The sequence below is a fragment of the Carcharodon carcharias genome, chromosome 1 (assembly GCF_017639515.1).
Source record: "Carcharodon carcharias isolate sCarCar2 chromosome 1, sCarCar2.pri, whole genome shotgun sequence".
NCBI classification, from domain to species: domain Eukaryota; kingdom Metazoa; phylum Chordata; class Chondrichthyes; order Lamniformes; family Lamnidae; genus Carcharodon; species Carcharodon carcharias.
In genome coordinates, this window is record NC_054467.1 from 168,422,183 (window position 1) to 168,441,554 (window position 19,372).

Below are 19,372 nucleotides of genomic sequence, written 5' to 3' on the forward strand. Positions count from 1 at the left end.
ATGTTGCACATTATTTATCCGGCTAGCTTTTTTATTGGTAACACACAAGGTCTTGGAACTCAAAAATAGTTGCAATGCGGCTTACCCGTTAACGTATCCTGTGCGACCATGCTTACATAAACCGTGGGCTTGGCCAGTGATAGGCGTCCTGGGAAAAAATCTGCAAATCTCTTCATGTTGGGTTTTAATTTTAAAGCGTCGAAGATCTAAGTGCCAGTTAACTCCCTTATAATTTTTGAGCTGCTTCCTTCTAGATTGGGTTTAAATGGTTAAATGGTTTACCCCTTCCCCATTAATAATTGTAGAGGTTAATTTCCACAGTACAACTGATGATCTACTAAATGATTCACACAAGTGCAGGAATGAGTTTCCCTTGGAAATGCTGGAGTTTAGTTCAAAGTTTATGCTGGAGCTGCCACTGGAATGCAGTTAAATCGACTTTCAATCCATTCTAATTTCTATCATATTTACGAAGAGCTTTAGAACTAATGCTGCTTCTGCTGTTGTGACTGCGTTAAGCTTTTTACAAAGGTTACAATTGTCCCCGTTGATTTAATATTGAAGATAACACAATTTTAAGTGAAAAGTCTTGCAAGAAGGAAACAGTACCACGTGTAATCTCATCAAGATATAAATGCAGTGTGAAAGTAAATACCCCTGTGATAACATTAAAATAAAATGGCTTGTGCGTTACGAATTGTTTCCTTTGGAATCTAACTAAAGTACAAACATAAATACAGAGTTAAATTCATTGTTGCTACTAAACAGAAGGTGTGCAAGCTGGGCAGTTGCTCCTTTCTCACTTTTAAGTGAGTATGGAATCCTTTTTGGAAGTTTATTCAATGCTGGACTCTCCTATGCCAGTTTCACCCTGACTGGACCCCTTCACTGCCCCCTCCCCTTCACGTGATCGAGAAGACATGCGCACAACCCGGTCTTGAAAAAAAAGCACATCTGCATTTTTCACTGACGTAAGTACGCTCTCCAGCTCACATAGCCAGATTGCAAGTCTAAACTTGGCTGAAGGCCGGTAGTCAGATCGGGGCTGTTTCATATACTTTGTTGTATTGCCTGCCTTACTTTTCCAACTGTCCTATAGAGCTTTGTACGAGCCCAGCTGCCCTGGAGAGAGGAGTCAGTTGGGGGGGGGGGGGGAAGAAATCTATGTTGCTTGGTGGTGGCTGATGGCATCCCAGTTTCTGCCAAGTCAGTAACTTCAGTAAGCTCCCCCCCCCCCTCCCACCTCCCCCCACCCCCCTCCAAACTGCAGGATTCTGTTCTGGATGAAAATAACTTGTGGTTTCGAGAGAGTAGAATTGATTGGTACGGATCGCCAGTGTGCACGGTCTATTGTTTGAAAGCTGCACTTAAACCCGTCCCAGAATGAAGATGAAAACGGTAAAGGCTACTAGTAACATTTTCCCGACCCTTTTGTTTATTTTAAAGTGTCGGTTTACTGCTAAAGCTCACTGCAAGTTGTATTGTGACTGAGTGAGACTGGACACTGAGGCAGTTTCAGTGAATTCATTCTGTTTTTATTGCTGAAAATGGACTGCACTGAAGGAATCGTTTGGGTTTTTTTGAGATTAGATGTTTGAAACTCTAATTCAGCAGAACCTCCCCTCGTGCATTCTAAAGTAAGATAGTTCCATTTCTTGAATGATTTTAAGATAGTAACAAAAGCTGTGCAGAATAGTGTTCTTTGATTTAATCTGCACCTCGTGTGATTTGTGAGGGGATTTTTAAGGATGTGTCGATCCAGTTAATCGAATGTTGTGTGTGATTGTAAAGGAAGCAATGTATATATATAAATCTTTTTAAAAATCGAAGCAAGGCATAAAAGTGTGCAAGAAGGCACAGACTTTCCAATTCTTTCATTGTTGTAGAGACGCTTGTTTTTATTTGAGCTGCCGGTGTAATGTATTTGGGCCAAATGCCAACTGTCTGGGTCACACGCGTTTTATCCAAATAGATTTAGTGCTGCTGTCTGGGAATGGGCTGCCGAATGATACTTTATATTGATTGTACGGAGCCTATTCGATTTCCTCCTCATATATGAAAAGTTTTAATTTTCCCTTATTTTTGACATTGAAATGCTGACGTTGAACAACCAGCTGTGTGCTGTGTTTTTGTAGTGTCTAGCCTTTTCGTAGCTCCTTCACTGAAAAATTTGGGATTGTCCAGCAGAAATCTGACAGCTCCTGGAAAATTTACTCGGTACGGCGCAGGAAATTCAGCACAGGTTATAAAGCCAAACCTGACTGGTGACGTTTGCAAAGTTTGATTTTCTACTCCTAATCGGTCCACGGTGCGATTTCTGCCCCAAATTTAATTAAGGGAAATGTTCGTGTTCTGCATTGCATCGCTTCTATTTTTTTTACATAAAGTCAAATGCTTTTTCGCGGCAGAATTGCGGCCGAATCATTTCTTTCCCCACTGAGAAGATAACCATTCAATACAAGGAGCAGGTCTGCAACTTCTTTTCAGCGGGGAACCGCAGACTTTATATCTTTCGTATGAGCTGCTGCCCCTCCCCCTTCACTTCCCTAGCAACATACACATGCCACTTGTACCAGGCGAGCCCTGTCGCTTTAGAGGTTTATGGTGCGCGCTTATCTTAAACCTCAAACCGTGTCACCTTTTATGTTCCGAGGGACACCCACTGATCACGGACTCTTGCATGCACTTGGATATAATGTGACTTCTGTGTGCCGGCGAGCCTTTTGTTTCCACTTAGTCATTGTTGACTACTGTGTTACAACCCCAGGCTCACTGGGCTGGGAGAAACATTTTACCAAAGTAGAAAAGCGTGTATTTCGGTGCTTTAAAATAAATTATTCTAAGTGTAAATTCATGCTCCACTTCATCTGTTTCGCTAACCCGCCATATGTTTTTTGCACTGATTTATGTGAAAGTAATGTCATTCGGAGCCACCAATCTATTTCGTTTTCAGTCGAAAACTTACCCAGCTGTTATGACGTGCCAAGAAAGTGTAATCGCGAAACGTCAGTCCGCAGTGATCGCCCTTCCCACCTCTCGCCTGGTTCCTTTTTCAAAGTATTTGATTTGAAATTAAGGCTGTGTAGAATCTCAGCTTGTTTTGGCGTCAGGCAGGCTTCGGTTGCGGCTGGGCGAGACTCCCCAATTTATTCTCCCGCTTCTACTGTGAAGCGGTGCTGACTCTCGCCGCCTTGTGTGCCTTCCCTCTTGAGCTCATTCTAACTCTTGCCTTGCCAGGGTCCTGCTCGTTGCCGGAGTTCTCGCTCAGGACGTTACCGGTGTGTTCCTTTCTCTTTGTACCGGGGAGCGGCCGCTTCCTCCCCCTCGAGTGGACTGTGTGAGGCTCCTGAGCCGCTCATGGTTCTAGCTGTGCTGTCCGTTCTCCTGCTGCTGCTCCACACCTCTAGGACCACACTTTGTCCTCTTGTGGTTCCCTCCCTCTCCCCGTTTTTTTTAAACTTTCCACCTTTCCTTTGTTCTGCCTCAGAAAGACTTGCATTTATATAGTGTCTTTCCCATCCCCGGAGGTATCAAACACTTTACAACCAGTGGTGTACTTTTGAAGTGCAGTAACTGTCGTGATGTCGGCTCTCTCATTATCCTCTCTATTGCTCGGACCGGGTCTACCTATTCCTTTCACCTGTTCTCCCTCTTCCTTTGCGGCTCTTCCTCACTCGGTGGCCTCTGCTCTCCCCATTTCTTTGTTATTATTTCCTCTTTCTGTTTGTTTTGCAATTTTCCCATCTCCACCATTTCTTTCTTCAGTTCTCCATTACTCCTCATCCTCCTGCTTTTCGGCCATTTGTTTCTCTGTGCTTTGCTCCTCTCTTGCCTATCTTCCTTGTTCTTGCACTGCTACACCCCCCTCCACTCCCCACCTTCCATTGCTCTGCCTCCTTTTGAACAACTTGTATTTTTATAGCAACTTTAACATTAGTAAATGTCCCAGTGCTTCCACTTCCCATTTCTCTTCATTTCCCCTTTCCCTTTATTCATCTCCCACACCCACATTTTCCCACCCTTCTCCCCCTTACTCCTCCTCTCTCCCCTCTCCTCCTCTTCCCTCTTCTTCATCCTACAGCTCATCCAGTCCTCTTCCCATCTCCTCTCCTCACCCTTCAATCCTTTGCCTCCTCCACCTCTTCTGCCGACTCCAACCTCCCCTCCCATCTTCCTGTCTAATCTTAACCCCTCTTAGTTCTCCATCTGACTCCTATCTCGGTTACCTTTCAATCCCTCACTTACCCCTCCGAATCTCCTTTATAACTCCTTTTTCATTCATCCTTCTTCATCTCCCTTGTTGTTGCAATTCCTCTGCACTCTTCTTCCCTTTTGTTCTCTCAACTCTCCCTTCCTACTCCTCTCCCATCCATTCATTCCATCCCCTCTTGCCTTTCCTTCCTCCTCTTTCCCTCCACTGCTCCTCCTTGATTCTTCCCTCCCCTCTTTCCCAGGCTGCTGGCCTGCCTGCCTCTCCCCACTTCTTCATCCACTTGTCCCTCCTTTTCCTCTATCTTCATCTTTCCTTTATCCTCCCCTCCCTCCCTCATCCATCCTCTCCCCTCCTCCACTCTCCCCTCTTCTTCCATCCCTTCCTCCTCCCCATCCTCCCCCTCCATGCACCCCTTCTTCCTTAATGTCCTCTTTTCTATCCCATTCTTCTCCGCTTCTTCCATTCCTTATTCCGGATCTCTCCTTCACTACTACATCCTTCCTTTCCTCCACATTCCTTCCTCCATGCACCCTCCTCCCTGCTTCCATCTGGCACTCTTGCTGCATGCGGACCGTTAGTGGGAAGGTGATGACTCTGCCGGCTTTGATTGGTGGTCACATTCCCAGTGGATTGGCTGGATGATAGGGTTCCATCCAGCAGGAGATGAGAGAGGGGATTTGGGCAGCTCAACTTTTCCACATGGAGCCTCATTCCTCACATGGAGCCTCACTGTCCACACGGAGCCTCACTCCTCACATGGAGCTTCACTCCTCACATGGAGACTCACCCTCCAAATGGAGACTCACTCCTCACATGGAAATTCATTCCTCATACAGAGCCTCACTGTCCACATGGAACCTCACTCCTCACATGGAACCTCACTCCTCACATGGAAACTCGCTCCTCACATCGAGACACACCCTGCACATGGAGACTCACTCTTCACATGGAGCCTCACTCACCACATGGGCCTCACTCCTCACATGGAGCCTCACCCTCCACATGGATTCTCACTTCTCACTCTTCACATGGAGCCTCATTCACCACATGGAGCCTCACTCCTCATGTGGAGATTCACCCCTCACATGGAGCCTCACTCCCCAAAAGAGACACACCCTCCACATGGAGACTCACTCCTCACGTGGAGATTCATTCCTCATACAGAGCCTCACTGTCCACATGGAACCTCAGTCTCCACATGGAGACTCACTCCTCACATAGAGATTCATTTCTCATGCAGAGCCTCACTCTCCACATGGAACCTCACCCACCACATGGAGCTTCACTCTGCACATGGAACCTCACTCCTCACATGGAGACTCACTCCTCACATGGAACCTCACTCCTCACATGGAGACTCACTCCTCACATGGAGACTCACTCCTCACATGGAACCTCACTCCTCACATGGAGACTCACTCCTCACATGGAGACTCACTCCTCACATGAAGAATCACTCCTCACATGGAGACTCACCCCTCACACGGAGCCTGACTCCTCACATGGAAACTCACTCCTCACATGGAGACTCACTCCTCACATGGAGACTCACCCCTCACACGGAGCCTGACTCCTCACATGGAACCTCACTCCTCACATGGAGACTCACTCCTCACATGGAACCTCACTCCTCACATGGAGACTCACTCCTCACATGGAGACTCACTCCTCACATGGAACCTCACTCCTCACATGGAAACTCACTCCTCACATGGAGACTCACTCCTCACATGGAACCTCACTCCTCACATGGAAACTCACTCCTCACATCAAGACTCACCCTTCACATGGAGCCTCACTCCTCACATGGAGCCCCACTCACCACATGGGCCTCACTCCTCACATGGAGCCTCACCCTCCACATGGATTCTCACTTCTCACTCTTCACATGGAGCCTCATTCACCACATGGAGACACACCCTCCACATGGAGACCCACTCACCAAATGGAGCCTCACTAACCACATGGAGCCTCACTCACCACATGGAGCCTTACTCCTCACATGCAGACACACCCTCCACATGAAGACTCGCTCCTCACATGGAGCCTCACCTCTCACATGGAGCCTCACTCACCACATGGAGCCTCACACTCCACATGGAGACTCACTCCTCACCTGGCACCTCACTCATCACGTGGAGCCTCACTCACCACATGGAGCCTCACCCTCCACATGGAGACTAACTCCTCACATGAAACCTCACTCTCCACATGGTGCCTCACTCACCACATGGAGCCTCACTCATGGACCCTCACTTTCCTCTGCCATTTCATGCTAAGGATTGTGGTTGCACAGGGCTCGGAGTTTGTGGGAAAGAGAAAGGAGCCCCAGAAAAGCGATGTACTGCCACTTCATAATTCATTAAAAATTCTTTGCATTCACTCGGGCTGACCGGCAGCAGTGCTCGAAGAGTTAGTGTTTAGGTTTGCTGACTATTTTAGAGCTGTTTTAACTCAAACACATAATATGAGTTTGCACTAATATCCAGTCGGCTGTGACTTAATTGTGTGTTTTACCTTGTGAGAAACCGGTTAAGAAGTTAACTATCCCAGGGGGTTGTAAAGGCGGGGACAAGTGTGAATATGCATTCCCTCTGCGATCTACTTCAAGTGTCGAGCCTTTTCATCTTCTGTAATCCGAACCTTTGCAATGCTACACAGTCAATAGTAACCGTTGACGTTTCGAGTCCTCATGACCCTTCGACAGAACTGTCGAAGGGTCATGAGGACTCGAAACGTCAACTCTTTTCTTCTCCGCCGATGCTGCCAGACCTGCTGAGTTTTTCCAGGTAATTCTGTTTTTGTTTTGGATTTCCAGCATCCGCAGTTTTTTTGTTTTTTTCAATAGTAACCGTGCCTTCAAAGCCATCGCAAAATAGAATAAACCTGTGTAACCCAACTGCTTTGCTGCTAAAATGACGAATAATGCAGAGTGTAACTGGACAATGGCATTATTAATGCGTGGTGTTCCCCTTTTGCAGGCATACGGATGAGTGAGTCCGAATAAACGGCCAATGAGTGTGGGTGCTGAGGGTTCCGCCGCTTTGCTGCTGGCTCTGGGCGCAGGGATGAGTGGCCACCCGGGCTGGTGCACGAACTGCTGGACCTTTCGGCGCTGAGGCACCGCCGCACGGAAACGTGCCGAGGACTCGGCGACCCCATGGGCTTGTTACGGTGCGCTTCTGGAGTCAACCAAACTGTCTAGCGCAAAGGTAGCCACCAACAGCTTGAGGTTCACTAAATTATGGAAATTTTGTGGAAGACGGTGACTTGGATTTTGAGCCTAGTCATGGCTGCTTCGGAATTTGACAGTGACACAAGGCTTTCTTACAGTTCTCAAGGTAGGATCATCCCAGCATGACCAAAATATACTGTAGACTAGCGCCACATCACCAGCGCTTTCAAATCGAAATAACCCAGGTTGGCTTTTGTTGGCACAAGTTCATATTTACTTTGTTACAACTATCTGTCATTTTTAAAGAAAACATCTACACTTTTGACCGCTTGCAAAAGCACAATTTAGTTATTAAGACAACTGGACTTGAACTATATGTGAGTGACTTTTACTTGTGATTTGATGCAATCCGTTATGAACAGTAGGTTGGGAATAGGGAGAGACTGAACATAGCTCATTTGATCAAACTGAACAAGGTCCAGAACTCTTTCTTTAATGTTTTGTTAATGACAGCAGTTTGCATGTCTGCATAGCAGAATCCATAAGGATTGCACTTGGAATGTTAACGGAAAATTTGTATCACGACCTTGTTAAATGCAAAATTGTTACTAGGACTTTAAGAGATGGCATTGCTGACATTTCCTGCATAAGTCTGGTTTTTTCGAAGTCTTTGTCCTTCCCAACTTCCTGCATGTAACGTGGTTTCACTAATTCTATGAAACATTGCCTGGACGATGTAATTTCTTACTTAGTTTAACATGAAAATATTTGACAGCCACTTTCTCTTTACATTAGAAGGAATTATTTTGATGGTATTTTAGTAGTACTTTGTCACCTCCATTTTTTTCCTTCCACGCCCATATCCTGGATCTTCCCACCTTGTGATTTCAAAGAGGAATTCCTTTCTTACCTTGAACATTATCAGCTAACGGTTCCTGCCCGAGTGGACCATAACGGAGATTTCCTGAATGTCAGTGGGAAAAGCTATAGACATTCAAGGCGAAGGCGGAGTTCCGATGTGACACCTCATGATCCAACTGAATCTAAATTATTTTACAGACTGACCGCCTATGGAAAGCACTTTCACTTAAACTTGAGTTTAAACACTAAATTAATCTCCAGACATTTTATGGTAGAATATTGGGGGAATGATGGCCCAGAATGGAAACACGATTTTATTGATAACTGCCATTACGTGGGATATGTACTACATGAGCACAATACTACAAAGGTGGCTTTGAGCAACTGTAATGGCCTGGTGAGTAGAACAGTAAACTTGCTTTTCAAATTGAGATGCTGCTTTATTCGTTCGATTGCTTTTGTGCTGTGGGATATAAATGATTTGTTATTCGGCACCAGCCAGAAATGTTAACTGAACTGATGGAACCGTCGCAGGAGACGAAGCATAAACAGCTGCCCACTGTATGATGCACATGGCTAATTTGCATATGATCTACCGCAGTCGGAAGGGTAGCCAGATCTTAAAGAGGCAGGTCCCTCTCAGTGGCCTCTGCAGACCGAATGTTGTTCAGAAGCACGTACAAATCAAACTTCCTGTGTAGCATATTAAAGTAGAAATTTCTGACAAAGTTCCATGCAGCGCCGTTAGTTTAATTACATAAATTTATTTCTTGCCGAAGCAATAAAAACTGCATTAGTTGCTAAGAGTGATCAGCTTATTTTCAGTATTTACAAAGAAAGTATATCCTTCCATAAAAGATATGACCACTATAATGGAACAAAATGTTTCTGGCGATTTGCAAGGAGGATAAACTAGAGTTTTACTGCCTCACTCGTTACAGTGAATAAACAAAAGTACAAATTCAATTTGGACACGTCACAATTGCAAATGGCTGGATAATATGCTTACTTTAAAGTCATAACGTGCGTTGAGATCAGCATTGAACAAATTTTTGGAAGAAAGTTGGATGGGAAATGAAGGAGTAGCAACTCATGTATTGCTAGCAACTCCTCAGCAATAAGGGTCCAATCATTTAAATACCCAGGTTAATGGGGAAAAAAATCACTATTAGAAAGTGGAATTGAAAAATATTTGCTTTTAATTGTCAGTAGATTTAATACATTCTGATTTTTTGGATAACTTTTAGTCTCAATTGCTCACTATTATAAGTTTCATTGTTCATCTTTCTATTATAATATTTCGTGCAATATGTGTTCATGATGCACAATGCAGTTATATCTGTATTATACTTTAGGAAGGCTCTATTTTAGACTATTTCCTGAAACTTCTAAAGTTTATGCAATAATGATCTGTTTTGTTCTTTTAAGCACGGGGTGATTGTAACAGAAGAAGATCAGTATTTCATTGAACCATTGCAGGATATATCTGAGGACAATACTAGTGACTTTACTTATGGTGAAGGCCACCCTCATGTTGTTTACAAGCGTTCCTCCATTCGACAGAGACATCAAACAAATATGTCAAACTGCGGAGTTCCAGGTAACTTACCTTACATTGTAGGAGAATATACAGAAGTACAGTCTTTTTTCCCTTTAATGAAAATATGTAGGATTAAACAGAATGTGCAAAAATTATATGAACCCACAACACTGAAAAATATGCTGAAATACTGAAACCGTTAATTTTTGACTCAATTTGGCATTGATTTTTTAACTGTTTTTGATATTTTGATTACTTTGTACCACAGAATCATTTTGTTAATACAATAGATGTTGCTAGTGACAACCTTGTTGATTAAAAAAATGTTTAGTGTGTTCAGAACCTACATTTTTAATGCTGGAAGATCTCCAACATATAAGAAAAGGTTTACTGATTAAGAATTTATTCATTATCATGATTTCAGCTATGGCTCTCATTTTTGAGGTAAAAGGTTGTGGATTCAAATCCCATTCCAGAGACTGGAGCACAAAATCTAGGCTGTTACCTCAGTGCAGTACTGATGGAGTGCTGAATTATCAGGGGTGTAGTGAGATGTTAAATTGAGGCCCTTTCTGCCCCCTGAGGTGGCATAAAATATTCCAGGGTAGTATTTTAAAAAAGAGCAGTGGAGTTCTGTTTGGTGTCCTAGCCAATATTTATCCCTCAACTAACATCTCTAAATCAGACTATCTGCTGTTTCTGGAATCTTGTTTGCACAAAGTTGGCCGTCACTTTCTGTACATTGTACTCACTGTACATTATAACAGTGACTATACTTTGAAAGTACATCATTGGTTGTAAAATGCCTTGGGACAACCTGCCATACTGAAAGACAATATATAAATGCAAGTGTTTTTTTTATCAAAGACTTTTTTCTTGCAGCACGTAGAGGACTGCAAGAGATGTGTTTTATTGTATTTGCTTTGTACTTGCATCTCTTGGTAGTGTGCTAATGAATTGCAGTTGTTTATCATTCAACAAATGAAATAAAACGTTTTAAACAGAGCCACAGGAATGTATAAAAGAAATTGGGTGGAAGTTCACACTTTTTCAGTAGTATTTTTATTTGGTATTGCTTTAATATTTGGAGAGTTATAGTTGTCTATTATCATAAATATAAATACCTGTCTAATTGTAGTAAGGTGTGACATAGCATTAGTGCGCATTGAAGATCTGCAAACTGAGGGGTAGAATGGAGGTTTATACTACAATTGCCTTACTGCATCAGATTTCGGGTTGCCCATTGGGTAGAGGTGTTGAATGAAAGCCAGGTGTAATCTGACAAGGCATGGAGTGAGTTTCCTAGTGGCCTATTATAGAATAGCCTTGATGTAAACTTGGTAGCAGGTCATTTTGTCCCTTTTTTCATTTATTTATGGGAACCTAAATGGGGATCCTGAAATATTAATGAATATTGTATACTATTATAAACTTTCTTTTTACTAAACTAAAACTAGTAATGTTGAAAATAATACATTATTTACACTTGTCTGATTAAAACACAAAAATAATACAAATGCTGGAAAATTGAAAAAAATATGCAAAATATTAGAAATATAAAGTGGGTCAGTCAGCTCCTGAAAGATTCATACAGGTTAACATGGAACTCCATCACAACACAGTTCTGATGAAGCGACCCATCTAACACATTGACCTTTTATTCAGGTGTTTGGCCTGGTATGCATTCCCAGCATATTTTGATCCAAGTAGACAATTGTAAAGAAAAAAAGAAAGCCAACACAATTGTATTCATAAAATGTCTTTCATGTCTTCAGGACGTGCTTTGCAACCAATTAAGTATATGAAGTGCAGTCATTCTTGTAACATAGGAAGATATAGCAGCCAATTTATACACAGCAAAATCTCATAACTGGAAATGAGATAAATAACCAGAAAATCTGTGCCAGTGGTGTTGATTGGGATAAATATTAACCAGGACACCAGGAGTATTCTCCTGTTTAAATTATGCCATCGAATTATTTGTGCCGATCTGAAAGGTCTAATAGTACAATATCTCATTCAAAAGATGGTACCTCTGACAGTACAGCACTTTCTCAGTACTGCACTCGAAGTGCTGAAGCACCTGAAGTGGGGCTTCAACCCACAACCACCTGACTCAGAAGCAAGAGTGCTTTCGCAGAGAGTGGTGGAGGCAGGGTCATTGGACATTTTTAAGGCAGAGGTAGATAAATTCTTGACTAACAGGGAAGTCAAAGGTTATGGGGATAGTTGGAATGTGCAGTTGAGGCTACAATCAGATCATCCATGATCATATTGAATGGCGGAGCAGGCTTGAGGGAATGAACGGTTTACTCTTGCTTCTAATTAGTATATTCACATATTTGTAAATTCATATGACTGAGTCGAGGCTGATATAGGGATCAATGTATTCAGAATTAGTAGTGAATATTGTGCTTATATATAGTTTGAGGCTGGTAATTACAGAATCAGTTTCCAGCCAGCTTTAACCTGTATTGCAAGTTTGGGGGTCAGAGAGACTTCTGCACATTTACTCACATGCACCTGATGATCTAAGACTAGCATTGGCAGAGTGGTTTTTAATTGAGTCCCTTACCCACTCTGTGAATTAGGGCATGGTGCTTAACACAGAAAGATTAAAAAAAGGACAGGATTTTCAAAACAAATGTTTTGAATTCAAGAGTTGGAACGTTTTTGCATGGGCTTTTAAAATGGTCAGGAAATCCAGTGCATCAAGAGTAGTGCATTTGGGTCTGGCAAGGCAACTCAGAGAGCAAAAAAGATAAAAACAAAAAAAACTGCGGATGCTGGAAATCCAAAACAAAAACAGAATTACCTGGAAAAACTCAGCAGATCTGGCAGCATCGGCGGAGAAGAAAAGAGAGCATCTACATTGGCCTTATAGGGGGTCTAGCACAGATTAGATGGAATTACATCAGTGTTAAAAGTGTTAAATTATGCAGACAGGTCATGTAGACTAGAGGTATGATTTTCAATTGCCCGTGAAGGTGAGGCCAGATGCAGGTGTGCTTTGAAAATAGTGTTCTCAGGTGGCATGTCAGTCTTCTGACGCCTCTGAAAGCGTTGCTAATTTCAAAGTGAGGGGTAGAAGGGGGGAAGCGGCAACACAATCACCTCCAAATAATGGAGTTTAAACTCTTCAAAGAGCTTGTTACCATGCTGGGGGTGGCCAGAAGGTGATTTTCAAATTACACATCAGGAAAAGTGAACAGTGGTTAATGTTAGTGCACAGCTATTGGGAGAAATGCAGGGAGCTGTTAAGTGATGCCCCTGCTGAAGAAAAATTGTTGGAAAAAAGGAGTTAGTCACAAAAGGGGTCCAATACCTTTTCTTTGACTGTTTAGCCATTTCTCTGTGCCACGTGGTTGCTGGTCCTTTGATATTCTACCTGCTCTATGCTGCATGATAACAGCAAGCCTAGTAATGACTGTCATTGGCCATTGAACATTGCACTCTTGAATCAGTTCCCACTTTCTGGCAGCAACCACTATTTGGGCGTTGAGCTCACCTCTGCTCCAATTATAGGATCTACATACTAAAATAACATTGCATCAGCGACACAAACACAGCACAGGATCAGGACCCAGAAATGATCTGGGTGTTGGGTTCCTGACCCCAGACTGAAAATCCAGCTCTAGTTTATATTTCCTTTAAAATAGAAGATTAAGGGGTGTTTAATTGAAGTTTTTAGGATAAGTAACAGATCTTCTTCCATAGGCTCAAGCTAACAGTCCATAAATTGGGTCTTTGGTCTACTGATCTACATTCCCCTGTCTTTCAGTGCTTTTCTCCAGTTCTCCAGATATTCAGTCATGTTCTCATTCTCCCCACTTAATAGCTCAATGTCATCTGCAAAAATTGCTTCCCATCTTACTTGCTCAGTTAGAACATCCATGACCATCAGGAAAAGGAAGGGGCTCAGTGCCAATGTTGGTATAATCCAACTTTAGCTTTGAAACTCTGACTCTCCTCCACACTACTTCTTATCCTTGTTTGGCATTCCTTGTACAAGTCGTGTAATAATAGTATGTACTTCTCAGGGACTCCACAAATTCTAGCACACTTTCAGACTTCCCTAGGCTCCTAGCCATAAGCCTTCCCTAGATCGATGTATACAACTGTCATGTTGCAAACTCAAACTCTAGGTAATGGATAAAATTACCATATTATAAAAATGGTCTTTAAGTGAGTCTGTTGTCTAACTGGGGTCAGAGCTTATTGCCTGATACAGAGTGATCAAAAAAATTGAAAACCAATGATCAAAGAGGCTTTTGTATTCTAATTGGGCCTTTTGGAATATGGCTGTAATCATAATGTTTCATAATGGGAAGAACATTCACTGTGGGCCATAAAAGGATGGTATTAAATTAGCCACCCATGAATTTAATGGGAAGGGAAATTGGGCTTGGTTCATAACAAGTGACAATCTAGAAATCAGAAATTTATGGCACAGGAGGAGGCCATTTGGCCCATTATGTCTATGCAAGTCAAAAAAAGAGCTGTCTGGTCTCATAACACTTTCTAGCTCTTGCTGTGAAGCCTTAGAGGTCATAGCACAATTGCTCGATCTGGTCCATTTTATGCCCTTGAGAAAGTTGGAAATTCCAGCTGATGTTACACATAGATCATGTGGCACATGCCCACAGTTTACTAATGTTATTGCCTTTGCTCCATAAAGTTTTGGTCTTTGCTCACTCTGATTTTTTAAAAAAGCATATTGTTTAGTGGCAGGGGTGGATGGGGTGTCAGGAAATTTACCAAGTTCCCACATGCACTGTTCCCTTTCTCATCCCCACTGCCTCAAGAGGTGCACTCATTAATCTTGCAATGCCTCAGAAAAATTAAAGCTGCTCAATTCTTGTTTCAAACAAAAGCAGAGAATCCTGGCTCCAAGTCAGGCATATAAAGAAGAAAGAATGTAATATCACCTAAACAATAGCTCAGGAAACATTGGCAGCAAGTTTTTATGGGGCAGTTTGCCCCTGAACTGTTCAAGTAAATCTGGGTGTAAAGTCCTCTGCCACTCATTTGCATGAAACTTACATTGCTGCACCTTCGTCAGGCAAAGGTGCCAGAAAAAAACATTTAAAAAGTTTGGGTGCAATGTTATTCAGCAGAATGGGATCAAAAAGTTAATGCCATTCTTCATGTGATTTGCACCTATTCTTTGGATAGGGGAAAATCAGTCCAATCATTTCCAATTAGAGTTGAAGGCTTGCATGACTTATCACATGCTGTGTTAATGTGGCTCTAGGAGACATATAAGTCAATGCAAAGAATTTTTTTTATTATTCATTCTTAGGGTGAGAGTATACTGGCAAGGCCAGCATTTTATTACCCATCCCTAATTGCCTTTGAGGAGGTAATGGTAAGCCACCTTCTTGCATCATTGTAGGTACACCCACAGTGCTTTTTCTGTAGTGGTTTGGTACAACTGAATGGCTTGCTAGGCTATTTCAGTGGTCAGATAAGAATCAACCACACTACTGTGCATCTGGAGTCACATGTGGACAGACTGGGTGAGGATGGCAGATTTCCTCCGCTGAAGAGCATTACTGAACCAGATTGGTTTTACAACAATCTGGTAGCTTCATGACCATTGTTAATGGGACTAGCATTTTATTCCATATTTATTAATTAATTTAATGTACATTCCTCCGGCAGCAGCAGTGTGGATTTGAACCCATGTCTCCAGACTATTCGTCTGGGCCCCTGGATTATTAGTCCAGTGACATTATCAAGTTGCTACTGACCCAGTAGAGAGGAAGGTGGGGCCAGACTTCTACGGCTGCCTTGATTTGGTCTTTGGATTTTGATTCTGACTCAGCCTCCTTTGTCTTGAGTTATTATCTATGCATTGTGCACTGGGGGATGCAGGGTGGGGGTGGGGGGAGAGATCTTTGTCGCCAAGAAGGAACCCACCAACAAGAGGGAAATGTAGGAGAAGAGGCCAAAAGGGGTCAAGATAGCTCAAGAACTCTGATATTTGATTTTTATCAGGCTTTGGACTGAGCTAAGACCTAAAACAGGTCAGGTTTTGAGGACTAAGGAGAGGACAAAGTGCCTGCTATTTACCTTCCTTTCCTACAAAAAGGCAATAAGTGGGTCTTCTGCCAATGCTTTAGGGATTACTGCCACACCTTTCCTGATTGGAATTGACTGAGCCAGTGGTGGAGGCAGGGAAATTGGTGGGGTTTGGGGCTGGGGTGGGGTGGTTCTGTCATTTATATGCAGCTGGATAGTGAAGGCTGGGCTAGGCTGACAACCCTTCCTGTTGGGGCAGCAAGAGGAAAATTTAGGTCTTTAGTCAGAGTTGCAGAGAATGCAGCCCAATTTGCCTTGATTTATCTTCTGCTATTCTACCTGATCTCAGGTGATATCGTGGAAAAACATAGGGATTTATAGATGAGAGAAGACCGAGCTCCATAGTTGTTGCTACATGTAAGAGCATAAAGCATAGAACAAAAAATAGTCACTCAGTCCATCAAGTGCATTCCTTCCACAATGTAAAACCTCTCCATTGGGGATTCTGCCTAATCCATTTGATTTACTGATGAAATTCTCTGGAAAAAGTTCTGCCTCCTTCAAAAGTAATTCATGCATGACTGTGGAATACCTAAGTAATATAACAGCATTTCCATGGCCTCAGCTTCTTGGGAACCATTATGTTGTATGTAGCATATCTTTGTCTGTACTTATCCTATAGCCATCAGTCTTTTTCCTAACTTGTTATTAATTCAGCTCCCTTGTGAAGGTGTAAGCACAATATTGTTACTGATATTTAACATATAGGGTAAAAGATTCCTTTTTAATAAAACATTTCCAACAGAAAATACATATGTGTATTTTGTGACATCATTGTGCTGTTCCACCACGTGATCTGTTAAGAATAATTGATACACTAATGTTTTTGTTTCTGCTGGGCACACTTTGGGATCAGCATGCTGTTCGCATTTGAGCACAGTTCCCAGGCTTTGCCTGAGGTTAGGGGTACTGAGGATCCTGCTTGCTATTGCTTTTTTTGGGGTTGGCTCATTGCACCTTGTAAATTACTGGGAGAAGATTGTTAACTTGCAGCTCTTTTCAAACTTCCTTGGGAGGTAGTCTGGATCTGTGTGGGAGGTGTGTGAGTTTCCAAGAAAGTGCTCCAGGTTGCCTGGTACTTGCCAACTACCAGGTAGAGTCTCTACATCACTTACTGTGACTAACATATGTTCCACAGATTTTTCACGCGCAGTTTTAGTTGGGGGAGGGTTGTACTCTGCTACAGTGGGGAGGAGGACAGGAGGTGGAGGACTGCACACAATTTCTTAACAGTGTCCTACCCATTAGTCTTGCCCTTTGGGTTCATATTCTGTGTGTCTGATTATAAAATTCCGAATTCATTCTTCTTTTCATTATGATTTTATCTACCTGCCTTTACACTTTCAAGGAAGTATGCATTTTCAGGTGACATCTCTCTGTTCTCTTACATCTTCTCACAGAGTGTTTATACATCCATTCCTTGTTTTTCAACCAGAATTAATCGCCTCACACTTCTTTGCATTAAATTGCTTTTGCCATTTGTCTGCCCATTTCACTGTCTTGGCTGTGTTCTCCTGTTTATGGAACACCTTGATTTTCGCTTCTTTTGTGTCAGTGAATTTTGATATTGCCCTTTTTGATAAACCCAATTCTGAGAACTAAGTGAATCAAGCACTGCCCCATCCTCCTCCAATTTAAGCAACTTGTGTTAACCCTACTGATGGCTCCATGTCCATCAACCAAATTTCTACCCGTATTACTACATTTTCACTTACATTGTACATCTGGATTTTTGTAACAAACCGTCTTTAAGACATTTTTGAGCACCTTCAGAAAATCCACAGGTATTAAAATTACTGCATCCACTTTATCAGTTCATTAAAAGAAATCTTGAAGTTGTCAAACGTGACCTGTCTTTAACAACCCCATGATGATCATGGTTTGTTAATTCATCGATCCATAAATGCTCGCTAATTTTATCTCAAATTATGAATTCTCACTGGTGCCCACATCTGATGTTAGAGTATAGTAATAGTTTATTCTTTGGTCCATTTTTAAATTTCAGATGTTACTTTGGTTACTCACTAGTCTTCTGGCACAACTTGCAGATTTAAAGATTGAAAAATAATGGTCAACACCTCTGCCAACTCCTCATCCACCTAGCATGTAGGCTATCCACTTTGAGGCAATGTTCCCTCTAAACTGCGTGGCCTGGCAGTTGTGCAACAACCTAAAAGTTTACTCCTAGGCTGCATGCACGTTGGTCCCTTTAAGTTACCATATGTGCATAGTTGCAGAAGAAATTTGAAAGGGCCACACACTTAAACAAGTCGCTGACGCAACCCAAAGAAAATCCAAGGCAATTTTGCTTTGCGGCCTGCAAATTTTCTAGGACCAATTTCTTTTCTGTAGTTAACTTCAACAATTGGCCCATATCATCTTCTAATAACCTATCTTCAGGGTATTCATCTTTCCATTGCACTTTCTCTACTCCTCTTGATTTTCTTTTGTATTATTTGCTCTCATTTTTGTCTGTGAATCTGTTGTTTAGTTTTCTCTTTATCCATGCAAAATGGTCCTTTGGTGAGAAAGAAAGGCAGTATATTTCCAAGGTGTAGAGATACTGAATTTGGAAGGTGCCGACAAAGGAGCCTTGGTGAGTCCCTGCATCTTGTAGATGGTACACACAGCTGCCACTGTGTTTCCATACTGATGAAAGGGATGGTTCGTCTGGGGAGTGCAGCCAGGGGCAAGTCCATGGTGCCACAGCTGGCTCAGCTGTACAGGGGGGCATAAAGAAGATTGGAAGAGCAATAGTGATAGGAGATTCAATAGTTAGGGGAGCAAACAGTCAATTCTGTGGCCACAGATATGAATTCAGGCTGACGTATTGCCTCTTTGGTGTCAGCATCAAGCATGCCACTGAACGGCTGCAGAGCAACCTGAGAGGGGAGGGTGAACTGCTAGTAGTTGTAGTCCACATTGGTACCAACAACGTAGCCAGAAAGATGGGTGTGTTCATGCAGTCAGAATTTAGGGAGCTAGGTAGGAAATTAGCAAGCATGACTACAAAAGCAGTAATCTCTGGATTACTCCTGGTACCATGCACGAGTGAGTATAGAAATAGGAGGATAAACCAAATGAACTTGTGGCTGGAAAGATGGTGGAGAACGGAGGGCTTTGGATTCTTGGGAAATTGGGACTGACTCTTGGGGAGATGGGGCCTGTACAGGCCAGAAGGTTTGCACCTAAATAGAACCAGGACTCATTTCATAGGAAGGCAATTTGCCAGTGCTACTGGAGAGGATTTAAACTAACTTGGCAGTGGTGTGGGAACCAGACGATTACCAAGGTGCTCAGAATACAGGGAGAGATGGAAAGCATTAGAGTAGGAAATAGTAAAGTATTAAGTGGGTTCAGAACAAGGCAGAAAGTAATAAAATCTGAATCAGTGTTATTGTGCATGTATGTGAATGCAGAGTGTGGTAAATAAGATTGGTGAGTTACAGGTGCAGATTGACATGTGTTCACACATGCTGTGGTTATAACTGAGCCCTGG

The 19,372-nt window shown here is 42.6% G+C and overlaps 1 protein-coding gene across 1 annotated transcript in view; it reads left to right on the forward strand.

Annotated features, from left to right (window-relative positions):
• Window positions 1-1,288: 1,288 nt before the first annotated feature.
• adamts6 (ADAM metallopeptidase with thrombospondin type 1 motif, 6) overlaps window positions 1,289-19,372 on the forward strand; it is a 347,102-nt gene continuing 329,018 nt past the window's right edge. The window contains exons 1-4 of the mRNA XM_041191657.1: window positions 1,289-1,398; window positions 7,195-7,554; window positions 8,282-8,646; window positions 9,678-9,849. Coding sequence (XP_041047591.1) covers window positions 7,458-7,554; window positions 8,282-8,646; window positions 9,678-9,849 — 634 coding nt within the window. The 5' untranslated portion in view covers window positions 1,289-1,398; window positions 7,195-7,457. The remainder of the gene's footprint in view (window positions 1,399-7,194; window positions 7,555-8,281; window positions 8,647-9,677; window positions 9,850-19,372) is intronic.